Source organism: Scylla paramamosain, chromosome 4 (genome assembly GCF_035594125.1).
Source record: "Scylla paramamosain isolate STU-SP2022 chromosome 4, ASM3559412v1, whole genome shotgun sequence".
Classification (NCBI taxonomy): Eukaryota; Metazoa; Arthropoda; class Malacostraca; order Decapoda; family Portunidae; genus Scylla; species Scylla paramamosain.
Genome location: NC_087154.1, coordinates 13,022,990 through 13,042,309, shown reverse-complemented (window position 1 = coordinate 13,042,309; position 19,320 = coordinate 13,022,990). Strand labels below are relative to the sequence as shown.

Below are 19,320 nucleotides of genomic sequence, written 5' to 3'. Positions count from 1 at the left end.
ATTATTTCATTGTTCCAGACTGTCAGTCCCACAGAAATGGCAGTGGCAGTGGACTCAGCCAGGTGGCTCCTGAGAGATGTATTGCTAAAACTCAGGAGAGTGGAAGAAGCACTGTCCTTGGTGGGCATCCTTTACCTTGGGAAGATCTCTGCAGCAGCAGCATGGGATCTCTTGATAGGTGTGAGAACTCATATCTGGCCCAAGTTGTTCAAGAGAAACTTAACAAAGGAGTATGGAACATGGGCAGGTATGTATGTGTGTATGTGAAGACTAATGGGAATGACTTGAATAAAGAAGAATATAATTATACACCACCTCCTTGATTTAATGGATGATTTGAGGAAAGGATCTTTTGGTACATGTGATTGTGTGAGATCTAATGGGCCTGAGGGTTACTGGATGTTGGCAAGTGTATAAACCTGTAAGGGGAACTGTCTTGTCCTACATATGAAGGCACTACTGCTGAGGGGAAGACTGCACACAGGTCATTGTATAAAGGGAGACATAAAGTCTTCATGTGTAAAAACATGGTGTTTAACCCTGTGCATTTTATTACAAATAGTTTAATTATTTTAATAAATGTTACCATTTTTGGATTGTATGCAGTTTTTATATATATTACATATGTATAGATTTTGAAAATTTTACTAAACTGTGCCTTACATGTAACCTTAAGTAGGAATTTTATTTGTTTAAGTGGATGTTTACAAAGATATGAAGTTTTATATGAAAATTTTAAGATGTTAGTAAACGGTGCCTTAACAAAGTAATGTAGTTTTATACAACAATATTATTAATTTTAGTGAATACAGCTTTCATGAGTTCTACAGAGTTTTATATTAAGATTTTAATAGTTTTATTATTGCTGTTTTATATGTTCAAGTAATACAGGTAGTACAGTAAAAGTATTTGAAGAAGTACATACAGTATGGAATACAGAAAACACAAAATTGTATGAGGAAGTGCTACTATTATGCAAGGAAATGGGAGAGAGAGATGGGGGGAGGAATGTGAGGAGAGATGCTTACTCAGTACGATACAATAGAGCATATTACATACCACACCAATTTTTTCTCTCTCTCTCTCTCTCTCTCTCTCTCTCTCTCTCTCTCTCTCTCTCTCTCTCTCTCTCTCTCTCTCTCTCTCTCTCTCTCTCTCTCTCTCTCTCTCTCTCTCTCTCTCTAAAAGTAAGAACAATCCTGAAGATTGCTAAATAGAATGAGATTGAGAATGAAAATGGAATTATATGAGAGTGAGAAAGGATGAAGCAAAAATGACAGAGAATGAGTGAGGGGGGAGAGAACTTCAACGCTGACAGATAAAGGAGAGGGTAAGTGACAGGGAGGGAGGTTTGAGAAAAGATGGAAGAGGAAGTGGGAGGAAAGAAAAAAGGGGAAAAAGGGACATAACCAGGGAAGGAGAATACATGGGGCAAGGAAGTGTGAAGGAAGAGGATGGGATTGATTGATTGATACATTTATTGTTACATTAATAATGAAATACAACAAAGGAAGAGGATGGACCTAGCCATCCACCCCCTGGGTAAAGACTTAAGGGTAGAGTATCAAAATATAAAAATAGATAGTATACATTACAAGAATATAAGTAAATGAATAAATACAGATATTGCACACCTTATTGCATAAATATCCTACAGTCTGGGAGCAAACATAGGATATTCCTTGAGTATATCCCTGAGAGTGGCTGAATCTAAGAAATGGTCAATGAGGGTATACAAGTCATGTTGACCTTGCAGCCTAAATTTAGCAATGAGAGGACATTCTGTGACACAATGACACAGTGTGTCCCCTTGGTGCAGCACATAGCACACAGCATACACCAGGAGAAGCACTGACTTCCCAAAAGTATTTATAGCCTAATCTGAGCCTCATTGCCACCCTGTCATGTGATGCAGTGTGTCTCCCATAGGTGTAAGCACAGCTCTGGAAGACACATACATAGTGAAGACTACTGCCACTGCCCCTATGGCAACAAAGCTCCAACTGATCACTAATGCTACTGTGTACAAAGTCCTTAATGCTACTCTTAACATAGCCCAGAGTGTACTCAGCGCCAGGGTCCTCTGTGTCATCCTGAAGGGCACATTGAGCAAAGCGGTCTGCCTTTTCATTAAGCGGGATACCCACATGAGAGGGTATCCAGGTGAAATGGACCGTGGCACCAGCACCTTCTAGAGCATGGATGAGATCAAGACATTTATTAACTAGATCACAGTTCATGGAGGAGACAGATTGGAGAGCATATAGTGCAGCCTGACTGTCAACAAAGAAGTATTCATCCTTATGGAGAGGTGCCACTATATGGAGCACTTTCAGAACAGCATACAGTTCTGCCCTAGTGGAGGACATGTGTGCAAGGAGCCACCTGGAAACCTCAGTGTCAGTGTAGTGATTGGCAGAAATGTAGTCGCGGATAAACAGCCCATATCCGGACCTGCTGCCATTGACTGATCCATCACAATAAACATGAATAGCCTGAACATGGGGGTATTTGGACAATTTAGTCATGAACATGTCTTGCAGCACATAAGGGAGCCAGTCCCTCTTGGGCTGAGACAGTGAGTGAATATCAACACTGACATGGTGAGGGTTCCAAACAGGTTGGAGCAGTGACATAACAACGTTAATACAGGCCTTGGCTATACCTACACTTGTAAGAACTCCCAAGATCTTCCTGAGGTATGGAGTTGTAGTAGTCCGAGGATCATGATACATGGGGGTGGTCAGTGTGCTTCAGAGAGTCGAAGCCTGTGCACAGGATCCAACCAACAGTACGACAAGTAATTTCCTGTATCCTGCACATAATACTCATCTGGTGCAGTTCAGCTGTGAGGACCTCAATCTGTGCAGTCATGGGGCATCCCAAAATTATTCTTATGGCTTCATTCTGAACAAGCTCCAGTGGACGGAGCTGGGTGGCACTAAACTGTATTAAAATAGGGGCTGTGTAGTCAATGAGGGACCATACGACAGATACATAGAACATCCTTAGGACTGGAATGCCAGCTCCCAGGCCCCTGTTTGCTAGCAGTCGAAGTGGCACTAGCCATGGCAGACAGAGGTCTCGAACATAGTGTACAGCATGGAGTGACTTCCTGAAACTCAGTTGAACACCCAAGTACTTGTGTGTATAAACTCTAGGGATGGGAACATTATTTACAGTGGACGGTTGTGAAACCTTCCCTTTGGCTTGAAATTTGGTTTTACATTCATTAATTACAAGTCCCATTTGAACACACAATGGTGCTAGTTGTGACAGAGCTAAATGGAGAATCCTGGGTGTGGGGCATTGGAGGAGTGTGTCATCAGCATAGATGAGGATCTGGGTGCCCTGCGGGAAGGAACAATGCGTAGTTTTGTCCATTAAAACATTGAAAAGCATTGGACTAAGGACTCCACCCTGTGGTGTTCCAAGCTCAAAGACTTCCTCAGAAGAGACTGCACCTTGAAACCAAACCTCTGCTGTTCTATTGTACAAATAGTCCCTGATCCATCCTAATAATCTACCTTTGACACCCTTGAGAATGAGTTCCTCCATAATAACATCTTTGTTGGCCCTGTTGAAGGCACCCTTGAGTTCAGTGAAAGCTCTGCAGATAGTATCCTTATTTATAAGGCACTCAACAAAACAATGACTTGTGGAATGACCTTTTAGGAAGCCATGTACATTGCCACCTTATATATAAGCCTGTTCAATATTACCTGTTCCATCACCTTACACAGACAGCTGGTGAGAGAAATGGGGCAAAAGGTGCCATCACCTTTGGGGATTGGGATGATAATGGCTGTTTTCCAGGAGTGGGGAAGCTTGCCTGCAGTGAGAGACATGTTAAATAGGTCTAAGACAGGGTTGTCTACCTTTACCTCCAGGAAGGTATTGAGGATGTCACAGGTGATGCCATCCTTGCCAGGAGCTGTTGACTTGCTTAATTTAACTGTTGAGAGAAGTTCTTCATGCGTGATAGGCACACAGGTGTCATCTGGCAGAGAAACACTGTGGCAAATCAACTCCATCCTTTGTGGTCTTTGCCGGTTGAGCACCTCCTGGTGTTCCACATGAAGGCCAGAGAAGAACGAGGCTTCCTTCCACTGCAGGACGAGCTCTCGTGCCCTGCCGGCAGGATCAGGGTCACACACCTAATGCCTGGGCTTGCCCCGGACACTATTGACGTGGTGCCACACCTCCCGGAGTGACTGGGTCCTGCGCACCTGGTCCAGGAAGGAGACCCAGCTCTTCTTTCTTTCCTGCTGCCTCAGATCTGTGAGGTGTCTAGCCACAGTAACCATAGCATCCTGTGACTCCATGTCTACTGGGTTAAGCTGCCAACGTCTCTGGTAGGCAGCAAGCATCTGTTGGCAGTTCAGGATCACAGGGTTGGTAGCATAAGTCCAGCAGCATGGAGCATGGCTCCTTACCAGAACCCTTGGAGTCGCAATGAATCCCTTGATGGTGTGTAGCAGTCCATCGTACAGTGCCTCTGCGTCAGTGAAAGAGCCCTTCACGGCAGAGTACCACACCACCACATGGATGACGAGGCCCACCATCCTAGATGGTGGCACCGTCAGGCGCTTCCTGGGCATTGCTGGGGTGGACTGCACCAGGAAGGTCATTTCCAGGGCGAAGTGGTCACTTAGCAAAGACCTGACAAGAAGGGTTTTTGGCAGTATATGTTGGCATATTGATAAGGGCTACATAGTCAAGTCTTCCTCCATGTACATGTGTGGGTGCATGTTCCCCAGAGATCACTGCTGTATCTGTGGTGTCAAGGAAAGCCTTCCAGCACACACCATTAGCATTGGTGGTAAAATGGCTTCCTAATTCCTTATGCCTAGCATTAAGGTCACCCATGATAACAGTCTGCTCTCCTCAAGGAGATAATCAGGAAAATTTGCAACATTTAAGGCACCAGCATGAATGTACATATTTACCAAGTAAATTACCTCACCACAAGGTGTGCAAGCAAACAGTAATAAATTCAATATTTCAATATTCACTTTAATACCCTCGGTGACCCCCATTTCCCTGAAAGTAACCGGAATCCCATGTCTAATGTAAGTAGCCATCCCCCGATTACTGCTGTCACCACAACTGAAGATGTGGGAGGCATAACCCCACAGCTCAGGCACCCATGGCCCTACCTCTTGTAAGGCAATAATGTTAGGCTTATGGAGAAGGACATGAAAGGTGTGGAAGGTCTTAGCGTTTATTGTGATGGTGTTGCACCTGGGTCTTTAGGTTGTCCACGTCCAGTGTCAGGCGAGATATCTGCTCCACCAGAGTCTGCAGGGCTGACATCACATATCCCTGGTCTGGCTCAGGCCTGGCAATTGGGACTGGAAGGGGGCTGGAGCAGTGCTTCTTCCTGCAGGTGACCAACGTTCATTCACCGGCGGCATCCCCATCATGGTCTGCCTCAGGTGACTTGTCCACAGAGACAGGGGAAGCAGGAGCCAGCCCCGAGGGGCCCCGGGGTTGTCACATGGCTCCTGTGACTGGCTTGGTGGGGGCAGCCTTCCTCAGAGAGGGTGCAGCGGCACCCGCACACTGCCCTGCAGTATTGTCCTCTGCCTGGGGTGGGTCACACACACACTGTAGGCACATGCTACTGTCTCCCTGGTCCTACCTAGCGTCACTGACTGGACACGGGGTGGGGGCCACAGGGGCGTCCCACCAGGCACTGTTTGTTGCTGCTGCTTCTTAAAAGTGGCAAACTGATTACTGAGGGCTAAGACTGTTTCGGAGTGATTGTCCACTTTAGCAGCTAGCGCGTTCACCACTGCCATGAGGTGCTGGGTGGAGTTAGTGGCAGGCAGCTCCTGAGTGCCTCCAAGCTGGAGCACTGTTGTGGAAGATGCAGAGGGCACTGTAGCAATGTGCTGTGGCAGCAGCAGGAACACAGCAGGTGCAGCGGAAGTGCCAGTGATAGAGCAGGGAGGCTTGGGCAGGTGAGGGGCAGCAGACAGGAATGAATGCCTATTTGTCCAAGTGTTGGTCTGAGGAGGTGGAGCCTGGCGGAACATGAGTCTGGACCCAGTCACTTCATCAGTGGCAGGCTTCCTGTGGGGTGAAGGCCTGACAGTGCAGAGGGTGGAGTGGGTGTTGTGATCACCCCCACAGTTGCAGCAGTGAGGAGGGATTTTGGTGCCCTCCTTGATCTTGTCCAGGCACTGCACTGACTTGTGGGAACCAGCACAGTACCTACACTGAGGAGCAGACTGGCAACGCCACTCCTTGTGGCCCCAGCGACTGCAGTGGTGACATGGGTCCAGCTCTCGCGTGTACTGCTCCGCATGCCAACGTCCAAGGCCCAGGAGATGCACTTCACTGGGCACCTTCCCCGTCACCATGCCCAACAGTTGAGGCCTTGGCTTCTGCCCCACCATCCTCCTCTTGAGCCCATGAAAGCCAGATGGTACCTCAATAAGGTTAACATTAATATGGGTCAACACACCATGTATGATGACCACATGAGTGCCCTCCTCACCAGGGCACTCCATAACAATGCCTATGAAGCCTTCACTCACCAGGGTGGTATAAAAGGAGGATTCAGAGCTCACCGTGATGTAGGCTGGTTCCTTCCCTCCTGGTAGAGTGGTTACAGGTCTGGGTGTTGTTTGAGCAAGGCTGCAAACCAGCTGAACAATTCACTGGTGGTCTTTCCATGGCCAGGGGGGAACAGCAGGCAGTGTCTTTGTCTGGAGTCTGGGGCAGGAGCAGAGGTGCATCTAAGAGAAGGCTGGTCGGTAGTGGCAGTATTCTGTTGACTACCCTGGGTAGATGGTGCGGGACGAGGGTCCTCAGCAATGTCCATGTCTTCCAGGGAAGCTAAGCTGTCTTCCACCATGAGAAGATCCTCGGTGGCTTTGTCCTGCTGGGACAAGCACATGCCGACCACTCTTTGTTAAGAGGCTTGGGCAGGGTTGCATGCTCTTGTCATCTAAACTATCAAGGCCTGCTATTTGTGGTTGGCAAATCAAGCCTAGACCTCCCTCAGTAGCCACTGAGTAGGCATGATCACTCAAAACCACTTTAGATTTCTGCTTTAGAGGGCAGCCACTCATGTATGTAAACAAGCGGAGTGGAAAAAACTGCGTCCTTCTGAAACAGTGGGCAGGATGCAACTGGAAGAGGATGGGAGGACGGGGAGAAAGTAGAAAGAATAAATATAACCAGCAACAGTGAGGAGGGAGTGAAGAATTAGAGGGAGAGGGGATGTATTGAGAAGTAAGTATTCTCTTTTCCTGTCATCTACTCCTTTTCATTTTTGCTCCATCTGTTTTCTTCACATTTGTGCTCCTTCCATCCATTTTCATTCTCAATCAGTTCTCTCTCTCTCTCTCTCTCTCTCTCTCTCTCTCTCTCTCTCTCTCTCTCTCTCTCTCTCTCTCTCTCTCTCTCTCTCTCTCTCTCTCTCTCTCTCTCTCTCTCTCTCTCTCTCTCTCTCTCTCTCTCTCTCTCTCTCCCTCCCTCCCTCCCTCCCTCCCTCCCTCTCTCTCCCCCTGCCCTCCCTCCCTCTCCCCCCTCCCTCCCTCCCTCCCTCCCTCCCTCTCTCACTTTCTGTGTGTGTATTTACCTAGTTTACCTAGTTGTATTTACCTAGTTGTATAATACAGGGTCCAAGCCAAAGCTCAATTAGTCCTGTCTCCATACCCGAATTTGCCCAATTTCTCTTTAAACGTGCACACTCTTTGCCGCAACTACCTCTTCTTTTAAGTTATTCCATATTTCAACCGTTCGATGCGGAAAGCTGTATTTCTTAATATCTCCCAAACAATGACTCTTCTTTAATTTCTTCATATGTCCCCTTGTACGTCTATCTCCTTCCTCCACTTTTACAACTAGGTCATCTCTGTCTATCTTCTCCATGCCATTTACTAATTTGAACATTGTTATCAGGTCTCCTCTTTCCCTTCTTTCTTGCAGTGTTGGTAATCCAATTTCTTCCAGTCTTTCCTCGTAACTTAGGTCTTCCAATTCAGGTATCATTTTCGTAGCTGTTCTTTGTATTCTTTCCAGTTTCCTTATATCTTTCTTTTTGTGTGGAGACCATACCACTGCTGCGTATTCCAGTTTGGGACGTATCATGTGTGTTATGATTTTCTTCATCATTTCTTTGTCTAGGTAATTAAATGCCACCCTGATATTTGCTAGCAAATTATATGTAGAGCCAAATATTCCATTGATGTGTTTTTCTGGTGAAAGCGTGTCTTGAATTATTACTCCCAAGTCTTTTTCTTCTTTGCTCTTTGGTATTGTGATACCTCCCATCTTATACTCCCATGAAGGTCTCCTTTTACTTCTTCCCATCTCCATTACATGGCACTTCTTTATATTGAATTCTAATTTCCATCGTTTACTCCATTCATAAATTCTATCAATATCCCTCTGTAGTTCCTCACAATCCTCTTGGTTCTTTATTACTTTCATCAATTTTGCATCATCTGCAAACATATTAATGTAGCTATTTAAACCCACCGTCATATCATTTATATAGACCTGAAACATTATAGGTGCCAACACAGACCCTTGTGGTACTCCGCTTGTTACTTCGCACCAACTTGATTTATTATCTCTGATAACTGTACTCATTTCCCTACCTTGGAGATAATCCTTCATCCACTTAAGTATTTTTCCTTTTAGCCCTCCTCGATGTTCCAGTTTCCATACGAGTCTTTTATGTGGAACTGTATCAAAAGCTTTTTTCAGATCTAAATAGACAGCATCAACCCAGCCATCTCTCTCTTGTAGTTTATCTATTACTCTTGTATAAAAGCTCAGTAAGTTTGTTACGCAAGATCTCTCTTTCCTGAAACCGAATTGTTTTTCTGTTATTATATTTTCTTGTTCAAGATATTGCACCCATCTGTTTTTAATGACTATTTCACAGAGTTTACTTACAATACTCGTGAGTGAGACTGGTCTGTAATTCAGTGGTTCCATTTTATTACCTCCTTTGTATAACGGTACTATATTTGCTCTCTTCCATTCCTTTGGTACTTTTCCTTCCTTTAAAGAACTGTTAATTATCTCCCATATTGGTTCTTCCAATTCCTCTCTACATTCTTTCAATATCCATCCATTTACTTCGTCTGGCCCCATCGCCTTCCTAGTATCTAGCTCTTCCAGTAGTCTTTTAATTTCTTTTCTTTCCACTTGTATGTTTGCTATTCCTTTCTGTTGTTCCTCATCTCCCAGTGATGCAAAGACAGTTTTTCTTGTAAATACAGACTTAAAGCTTTTATTCAGTATCTCAACCATCTCTTGTGTGGTTTCATAAATTTCTCCATTTTCCTTCAGCTTTGTAATAGTATCTCTATGCTTTATTTTTCCATTTACATATCTATAGAAAAGTTTGGGTTCTTCTTTACACTTTCCAACTACATCTCTTTCAAAATTTCTTTCTTCTTCTCTTCTTATTTTAACATAATCATTTCTAGCTGTCCTGTATTCTTCTCTATTTATCTCATTCCATTGTTTCCTCATTTTTTTCCATGCCCTCTCCTTTTTCTTTTTTGCCTCTGCACACTTTGCATTAAACCACACTTTCTTATTTTCTTTTACCTTATATCTTGGCACATATCTTTCAACACCTTCTCTAAACTTGCTTAAAAACACTTCATATTTTTTCTGCACCTCCATACCTCTTAATAAATTATTCCAATCAAGCTCTCCATAGAATTTCTTTAACCCTGTAAAGTCTGCCTTAGCATAATTTTTTCTCTCATTTTTATATTCCTCATTGAATTTTGGCACTTCTTCTTTGATCTTTATCTCCATCTTCACATGATCACTTTTTCCCACTGGACACAAATATTCTATACTTGGTTCATTTTCTGGCTTTTTTGTAAAAACCAAGTCTAGTAGCGATGGTTCATCTTCCCCTCTGTACCTAGTATTTTCTTTCACCCATTGATCCATCGTGTTTACCATCATAGTCTGTAAAAATTCTTCACTCCATGTACTGGCAATCCCTGTCACCTCCATCTCCCCCCAGTTTATCTCTTTGCTATTAAAATCTCCTACTAGTAACACCTTGTTTCTTATCTTTAGCATGTCATCTATACTTTTTATGAACTCGCTTTGCATGTGCTTATAATCATCAGTCACCCAAGTGTTGGTCTTTGGAGGCATGTATGCAACAGTAATTTTTCTGCTTTCTTGTCCTTGGATCTTGATCTCCACACTCAATGTTTCTGACCTCCCTTCACCATATTCCACTGTTTCTATCAAGATGTTTTTTCTTACTAGAATCATCACTCCTCCCCCTCCCTTATTCTTTCCATCTTTTCTCCATATGTTATATCCTTCTTCTTCAAATTCAACATTAATCTCCCTTGATAGTTTTGTTTCCGTAATGCATGCCACTTCTGGTTTCCTTTCATGTAAATAATCTCTTAGTTCCCTTAGGCTGGACACTAATCCATCTATGTTTGTATACATAACTTTAATTTTATTTATTGTGGACCCATTTCTTTTGTGTTCTCTCTTTGTTGTCTTACTTCTTGCTCCGCATTCTTTAACCACCATTTCCTCATTTTCATGTCTATCACTCTCCATATATATCTTTCTGCCTGTTCCTGTGTTCTCTCTTCGTTTTTTGTCTTGGCCTCCTCTTTTAACTCTTTCACCTTGTTTCTTTTCTCCTCATTCATTTCTCTTCTTATATATATATCCTTCATACCCTCTATCTTTCTTAACAAACTCGTTCTTCTCAGGATGTATTCGGCTGCCACTTGGGTATTAAGTCTTATTTTCACGTGTGTGTGTGTGTGTGTGTGTGTGTGTGTGTGTGAGAGAGAGAGAGAGAGAGAGAGAGAGAGAATGGAAGGAGGAAGGATGGGTGAGATATGTTAAGGGAGGGAGGAAATGGGAGGGATGGGTGAGATGTCAGGAAAGAGAGAGGGAGGGAGGGGGAGGGAAGGAACAGAGAGAGAGAGAGAGAGAGAGAGAGAGATGTCTCTCTCTCTCTATTAAGTAAATGCAATGAAAAACCCAAACTTTTCTACATATATGTAAATGGAAAAATGAAACATAGTGATGACATAAATAAGTAAAAAAGAGAAGAAAGAATTTGAGTCAAGGGAACCAATGAATGAGAGTTTTCAGTCTGTGTTTACAAAGGAAACTGACTTTGTGGCATCAAAAGTGGTATCATAGAATGAGGGAATACAGGAGATACAAGTAAAGAGACAAGAAATCAAGAAACTGCTGGAAGAGCTTGATATTAGAAAAGCTATGGGACCAGTGGAGGAACCTATATAGGATATATTTAACAGCTTGTTGAGAGAAGGAAAAGTACCAAGGGAATGGAAAAGAGCTAACATAATCCCAATATATAAAGGGGGAAACAAAATGGAACTGTTAAATTAGAAACCAGTGTCATAAGAAGTATTGTAAGGAAACTTTGTAAAGTAGTAATTAAAGATAGATGGGTGCAATATTTATAAGGTGAAAAGATAATTACAGAAAAGCAATCTACATTCAGGAAAGAAAGATCCTGTGTCACAAATCTACTGAGCTTTTATACGAGAGTGATAGATAGAGTGCAAGAGAGGGATGAATGGGTTGATGTGGTATAACTGGATCTCAAAAAAAGCATTTGATAAAGTTCCTCACAAAAAGCCTTATGTGAGAGTTAGAGAAAGAAGGAGGACTAAAGGGAGCAACATTGAGATTGATGGATGACAAGTGGGGTACTGCAAGGATCTGTGCTGGCACCTTTTATGTTTCACGTAAATGTAAATGATATTACAGAGGATCTAAATAGTTATGTAAACCTTTTTATTGATGATATAAAAATAACGAAAATAAAGGATGAAAATGACTGCAGGGGGGTTATAAAAGGATATTGACAAGATACATGTATGTAGCCAAGGATAGAAACTAAAATTTAATGCCAGAAAATTCTGTGTTGGAAATAGGAAAAAGTAGAAAGAGACCTTCATGCAATTACAAGATGGGAGAAATTTTAATGAAAATTAATGAGGAAAAAGATTTGAGAGTAATGATCCAGGACGCACTTTCACCTGAAAGGCACAGAAACAGAATATTTGGCTTGTTAACAAACATTAGGTTGGTGTTTAACTATTTAGATAAAGAAAATAGATGATGAAAATTATAACAAGCATGATACAACCTAAACTGGAATACACAGCAGTAGTTTGGGCTCTACATAGAAAAAAGATATACGGAAACTGGAAAGAATACAGAGGATAGCGACAAAGATGGTTCCAGAATTGAAAGACTTAAACTGTGAAGAAAGACTTCCAGAGATGGGATCACCAACACTATAAGAGAGAAGAGAAAGAGGAGACCTGATAACAATGTACAAATTAGTAAACTATAGAAAGAATAGACAGAAATTACTTGGTACCACAGATGGAGGATGGAGAGAAATGGCTGAGTAGGCATGGGAAGAAAATAAAGGAGAGTGGATGTTCAAGTGACATCAAGAAATACAGCTTCACATATCGAACTATTGAAATTGGAATGATTTGAAGGAAGAGGTATTTGTGGCAAACAGTGTACTCATGTTTAAAGAGAAACTGGATAAATATAGTTAAGGAGACAGAACAAAATTACCTTTAGCTCATGCCCTGTACAATATAACTAGGTAAACACACACACACACACACACACACACACACACACACACACACACACACACACACACACACACACACACACACACACACACACACACACACACTGCCCAGCTGATTGGACGTATCACAAAAGCTCGAAGGACCTACCTAGGTTTGATTGTGCAGGGGGGCCAAGTTTTGAGTCCTGTCTCCACAATAGGATCTTGTGCGAGCTGTGGGCATGGGAAGGGGAAATGTTACTAGAGGAGTAGCCAAAAGGGAGAAATGAGAGAGTAATACAAGGTAAACACTGGTGGTTGGTGATATCAACAGGGAGGTTGGCGGCTGGCAAAAACCCAAATATTTTTGAGGGCTTCAAGGAAGAGGATCTCAGTGTAGCTCACACAAATAAACAAATGTGGAAAATGGAAGAAGAAAATGTGAAAATATGAGATGAAATATGTAACTTAACAGTGATGGTAAAGGTGTGGAAAGAAGAAAGAGAAGTGGGTGGTGACAATGTAAAAAAAAGATATCCAGTGATATAATAGAGATGAAAAAGAGGGAGATGGAAAAAGAAAAAGAAAACAGAATTGAGAGAAGAGGTGACAAAAATAGTGGATTTAGACAAGAAGTACTGGGAAGAAATCAAGAATCTTGAGGAAGAAATTGAAGAATTAAAGAAAACTTTGCAAAAGAGAGAGAGAGGTTAGGGTTGGAGAAGTGAAAGAGTTAGTGACAGAGATAGTCAAAAGTTGAAAAGAAGAGAGAAAACAACAAAAAGTGGACACAGAGGAGATGATAAGGCAACAGGAACACAATAAGGACATGGAAAAGCAAGTGATTAAAACAATAAAGGAAAAAGTAGTCTTGAGAGACACAGTACAGAGAAAGATGTGTGTGTGGTAGTATTTGAGGTGAAGGAGAAGAACCTACCCATGAAAATAGAGAGAAAGAAGAAATGAAAAGGGCTAAGGAAGTAATAGCAGAAGTGGCGGAGAAAGGAGAGGGGATGGTTGAACAAATTGAAAAGGTTTACAGGATCAGAAAGTATGACAAAAATGGAATATGACCAATGAAAATAAGATACTTGTCACAAACAGCAGCAGAATATGTATTGCAAAGAGTAGGGAAATTGGCAAAAATAGAAGGAATGAAGGAAATATGGATAAAAAGAGACATGAATGAAGAAGAGAGAAGTAAACTGAAAGAATTGGGAGTAGAGGCCCAGTCAAAAAATGAGGAGAGAACACAAGAACAAGTGAAAAGATTCACCTGGAAAGTTGTGGACATGAGAGTGAGGAAATGGGGGCACAAAGATGCCTTGCAAGATCACCAAGCAGAAGTTTAAAGATTATGTATACTAATGTAGATGGTTTGGTGTCAAGCCTATTAGAACTTAATGACTACTTAAAGAACGATAAACCAAATGTGGTATGTTTAACAGAAACCAAACTAAAAGAAGAAATAAAGTTGGGATTTGCAAAGGAAGGACATAGCACATGGAGGAGAGACAGAAAAGGAAAGGGAGGAGGAGGAGTGATGATATTGGTAAAATAGGATATTGTTGTTGAGGAAGTGGAATTTGGGAGAAACACTGAGTGTTGTGATTAAGATCAAAGGGAGTGAAAAAAAAATATCATTGTGACATACATACCACCAAAAACTAATGCATGGGAGATTAATAAATATAAAAGTATGCAACTAGAAACAAAAGATAATATAGAGGAAATGTTAAGGAATAGTAATAAAGTGCTCTTAGTAGGTGACTTCAACACTAAAGGAATTAACTGGGAAGAGATGGAAGTAAAAGAAAATGTTGGGTCATGGAGCAAAGAACTTATGCAAACCATGATGGAGAATACAATGAATCAGTGGGTAAATGAGCCTACGAGATGTAGAGGAGGAAAACCATCACAGTTGGACTTGTGTTTACAAAAATCCCAGAAAGTATACATTGTCTGAGTTCAATAAGAAGATGCGATCATGTGATAATAGAAATAGTACTACAGGAGGAAAAAGTATTGCACAGGAAAGAACAATACATAAGTGGGAGACAGAACTATGCTAAGGCAAACTTTGCAGAGCTTAATAAATTTTGTGGAAAAATGAACTGGAAAGAGCTATTTGAAGATAAAATAGTGCAAGAAAAATATGAAATAGATGACAAAGTTCCAAGACACTATAGAGGTGAGCACAGAAAGTATCCAGATTTCTTTCTTTTCTTCACTTTATTACTTGTAATGTTTCACCTTCACAGAAGGCATCTTCAAGCTAAAATTTATAATTATATTTAGTGCAATATAAAAAGATATAATTTTAAAAATAAGAGCAAAAAATAACATAAGGGGCACAATAAAAAGTTAAAAAATACTGACATATGTCAGAAGAGGAGGCAGTAGGCACCTGCTGAAACGATAATTACTCCTAGTGAGGTCTAAAGCACTGGATCAGGGGGTGCTGAGAACTTACCACAGAACCTTACTGAATGTTTCCCTTTGTGTCGCACAACACAAGGGGGCAGTCACAGCCTGGCCTCTAAAGACAACTTTCTCCACACAAAACTACAAGCACCTAATAACACACACCCTCTACTCAAAATTCCAAAGTTTATCATGGCGACTCCTACACCAGTCTCGGAGTTCCCATTTGGGAAGGGGACCACAAGTGCCCCTGGGTCGAACTGCCCTTCTGACAACGATCCCAAGTGTCTTGACACCACCCCCCCCAACTTTTTCTTCATTAACTTCTGCAACATTCACGGTCTAAGATCTAATTTTCAATCTGTAGAACACCACCTCTCCTCTTCTAAACCTCATCTCCTTTTCCTCACAGAAACTCAGGTGTCTGAGGCAACTGACAGTAGCCCCTTTTTCTGTTCCTTCCTACTTTCTCTATCCTCATTTTCAATCCAAAGCTGGATGTTACATTTATGTGCTCAACAACTTAACCTGCTCTCGTGCCCACACTCTTGAATCATCCGAGTTTTCCATCATCTGGCTACGACTATAGAGTCACTCTCAAACAAAATTTATCTGTGCTGTATACCTCTCACCTAACTCCTCTGACTATAAGAGATTCTTTAACTACTTAACTTCCAAAGTGGAGCACATTCTGACTCTCTTTCCTTTTGCAGAGATCTCCATTCTTAGGGACTTCAATGTTCACCACCAGCTTCGGGTTTTCTCTCCCTTCACTGACCATGCTGGTGAACTAGTCTTCAGCTTTGCTATTCTCCATGATCTAGAGCAATTGGTGCAACACCCTATTCGTATTCCTGACCGTATTGGAGATACGCCCAACATTCTTGACATTTTCCTGACCTCTAATCCTCCTGCTTATGCTGTCACCCTCTCTTCTCTGTTGGGCTCCTCCGATCACAATCTCATATCTGTATCTTGTCCTATTGCTCCAATCCCTCCTCAGGATCCCCCTAATTAAAGATGCCTCTGGTGTTTTGCCTCTGCTAGTCTGGGGGACCTGAGGAGGTATTTTGCTGATTTTCCTTGTAATGACTACTGCTTCCGTGTCAGAGATCTGTCTTTGTGTGCTAAGCACATAACAGAGGTGGTAGTGTCTGGCATGGAGGCGTACATTCCTCACTCTTTTTCTCGACCTAAGCCTTCCAAACCTTGGTTTAATACAGCTTGTTCTTATGCTATACATGATAGAGAGGTGGCCCACAAAAGGTACTTAAGCCTCCCATCACCAGAATCTCATGCACTTTATACTTCTGCTCAGAGCCATGCCAAGTCTGTTCTCCAACTAGCCAAAAACTCCTTCATTAACAGAAAGTGTCAAAATCTTTCAAGATCTAACTCTCCTTGTAATTTCTGGCATCTTGCCAAAAATATCTCCAATAACTTTGTTTCTTCTTCTTTCCCTCCTTTATTTCAACCAGATGGCACCACTGCTATCACACTTATCTCTAAAGGTGAACTCTTCACTCAAACCTTTGCTAAAAAAAACTCTACCTTGGACGATTCAGGGCCTGATACTCCCTCTTCTCCACCCTATTAAAATTCTTTGCAATGATGTTTTCCATGCCCTCGCTGCCCTAAACCCTCAAAAGGCTTGTGGACCTGATGGGGTCTCTCCTATTGTTCTCTGAAACTGTGGCTCCGTGCTTGCACTTTGCCTAGTCAAACTCTTTCAGCTCTGTCTGTCAACATTTATCTTTCCTTCCTGCTGGAAGTTTGCCTACATTCAGTCTGTTCCTAAAAAGGGTGATTGTTCAAATCCCTCAAACTACTGTCCTATTGCTTTAATTTCCTACCTGTCTAAAGTTTTTGAATCTATCCTCAATAGGAAGATTCTTAAACATCCATCACTTTACAACCAGTATGGGTTATCAAGGCTACTCTACTGGTGGTCTTCTGGTTTTCCTTACTGAGTCTTGGTCATTCTCTTTTAGAGATTTTGGTGAAAATTTTTGCTGTTGCTTTAGACATATCAAAAGTTTTTGATAGAGTGTGACACAAAGCTTTGATTTCCAAAACTACCCTCCTATGGCTTCTATCTCTCTGTAACTTCATCTCAAGCTTCCTTTCTGCCCATTGTATTGCTGCTGTAGTAGATGGTCACCGTTCTTTTCCTAAATCTGTTAGCAGTGGCATTCCTCAAGGTTCTGCCCTGTCACCCACTCTCTTCCTATTATCCATCAATGATCTAAACCAAACTTCTGGCCCTATCCATTCCTATACTGATGATACCACTCTGCACCCTTCCATGTCTCTTCATAGACGTCCAACCCTTCAGGAAGTAAACAGTTCAGGCAGGGAAGCCACAGAGTGCCAGACTTCTGATCTCTCTAAAATTTCTGATCGGGGCAGAACAAAGTTAGTATTTTTCAATGCCTCAAAACTCAATTACTTCGTCTATCAACTTGACACAACCTTCCAGACAGCAGTCTCCTTTTCTTTAATGATACTCAACTATCCCCCACTTCTACACTGAACATCCTCGGTCTGTCTTTTACTTATAATCTAAACTGGAAATTTCACATCTTATCTCTAGCTTAAACAGTTTTTATGAAGTCAGGCATTCTGAGACATCTCCACCACTTTTTTCTCACTGTATCAGATGCAAACTCTGTACAGGAGCCTTATCCATCCATGTATTGAGTATGCTTCACATGTCTGAGGGGCGGTTTCCACTCATACTGCTCATGGTGAAATCAAAAGCTTTTCATTTCATCAACTCTTCTCTAACTGACTGTCTTCAGCCTCTTTCTCATTGCTGCAATGTTGCATCTCTTGCTACATTCTACCAGTATTTTCATGCTAACTGCTCTTCTGATCTTGCTAACTGCATGTCTCTCCTCCTCCCATGGCCTTGCTGCACAAGACTTTCTTCTTTCTCTCACCCCTATTCTGTCCACCTATGCAATGCAAGAGTTAACTAGTATTCTCAATCATTCAACCCTTTCTCTGGTAAACTCTGAAACTCCCTGCCTGCTTCTGTATTTCCACCTTCCTATGACTTGAATTCCTTCAGGAGAGAGGTTTCAAGACACTTATCCTTCAATTTTTAACTACCACTTTGGATCCTATTCAGGGACCGGCATCTCAGTGGTTCTTTTTGTATTTTTGTTGCCCTTGGCCAATGCCCCTCCTACAAAAAAAAAAGACATTTTTAGATGCAATGGCTTTGCACTACCACAGCACTGCTTTGTGCTGGATGTGAGGACAACATACACATAACTTTTAGGAAAAACTTAACAACTGTAGATATGGAGATGGGACTGCATGAATGTAGCTCAGGCCCTGTAAATTACAACTAGGTAAATACACACACACTCACACACACACACACACACACACACACACACACACACACACACACACACACACACACACACACACACACACACACACACACACACACACACACACACACACACACACCAGCTGCTAACTCTGTACAAGGGCCTTATCCGTCCATGTATGGAGTATGCTTCACATGTCTGGGAGGGTTCCACTCATACTGCTCTTCTAGACAGGGTGGAATCAAAAGCTTTTTGTCTCATCAACTCTTCTCCTCTAAATGACTCTTTTCAGCCTCTCTCATCGCTGCAATGTTGCATCTCTAGCTGTCTTCTACTGCTATTTTCATGCTAACTGCTCTTTTGATCTTGCTAACTGCATGCCTCCCCTCCTCCTGCGGCCTCACTGCACAAGACTTTCTTCTTTCTCTCACCCCTATTCTGTCCACCTCTCTAATGCAAGAGTTAACCAGTATTCTCAATCATTCATCCCTTTCTCTGGTAAACTCTGGAACTCCCTGCCTGCTTCTGTATTTCCACCTTCCTATGACTTGAATTCCTTCAAGAGGGAGGTTTCAAGACACTTATCCTTCAATTTTTGACTACTGCTTTGGACCCTTTTTATGGGACTGGCATTTCAGTGGGCATTTTTTTTATCTGATTTTTGTTGCCCTTGGTCAGTGTCCCTCCTACATAAAAAGAAAAAACACACACACACACACACACATTGGAAGACCTAAGTTACAAGGAAAGACTGGAAGAAATTGGATTACCAACACTGCAAGAAAGAAGGGAAAGAGGAGACCTGATAACAATGTTCAAATTAGTAAATGGCATGGAGAAGATAGACAGAGATGATCTAGTTGTAAAAGTGGAGGAAGGAGATAGACGTACAAGGGGACATATGAAGAAATTAAAGAAGAGTCATTGTTTGGGAGATATTAAGAAATA

The 19,320-nt window shown here is 42.1% G+C and overlaps 1 protein-coding gene across 3 annotated transcripts in view; it reads left to right on the top strand.

Moving 5' to 3' along the window:
* LOC135099748 (inactive hydroxysteroid dehydrogenase-like protein 1) overlaps window positions 1-19,320 on the top strand; it is a 145,431-nt gene that overhangs the window by 18,552 nt on the left and 107,559 nt on the right. For all 3 annotated transcript variants that reach the window (XM_064002254.1, XM_064002253.1, XM_064002255.1), the window contains exon 2: window positions 19-247. In XM_064002254.1, the coding sequence (XP_063858324.1) occupies window positions 19-247 (229 nt within the window). The remainder of the gene's footprint in view (window positions 1-18; window positions 248-19,320) is intronic.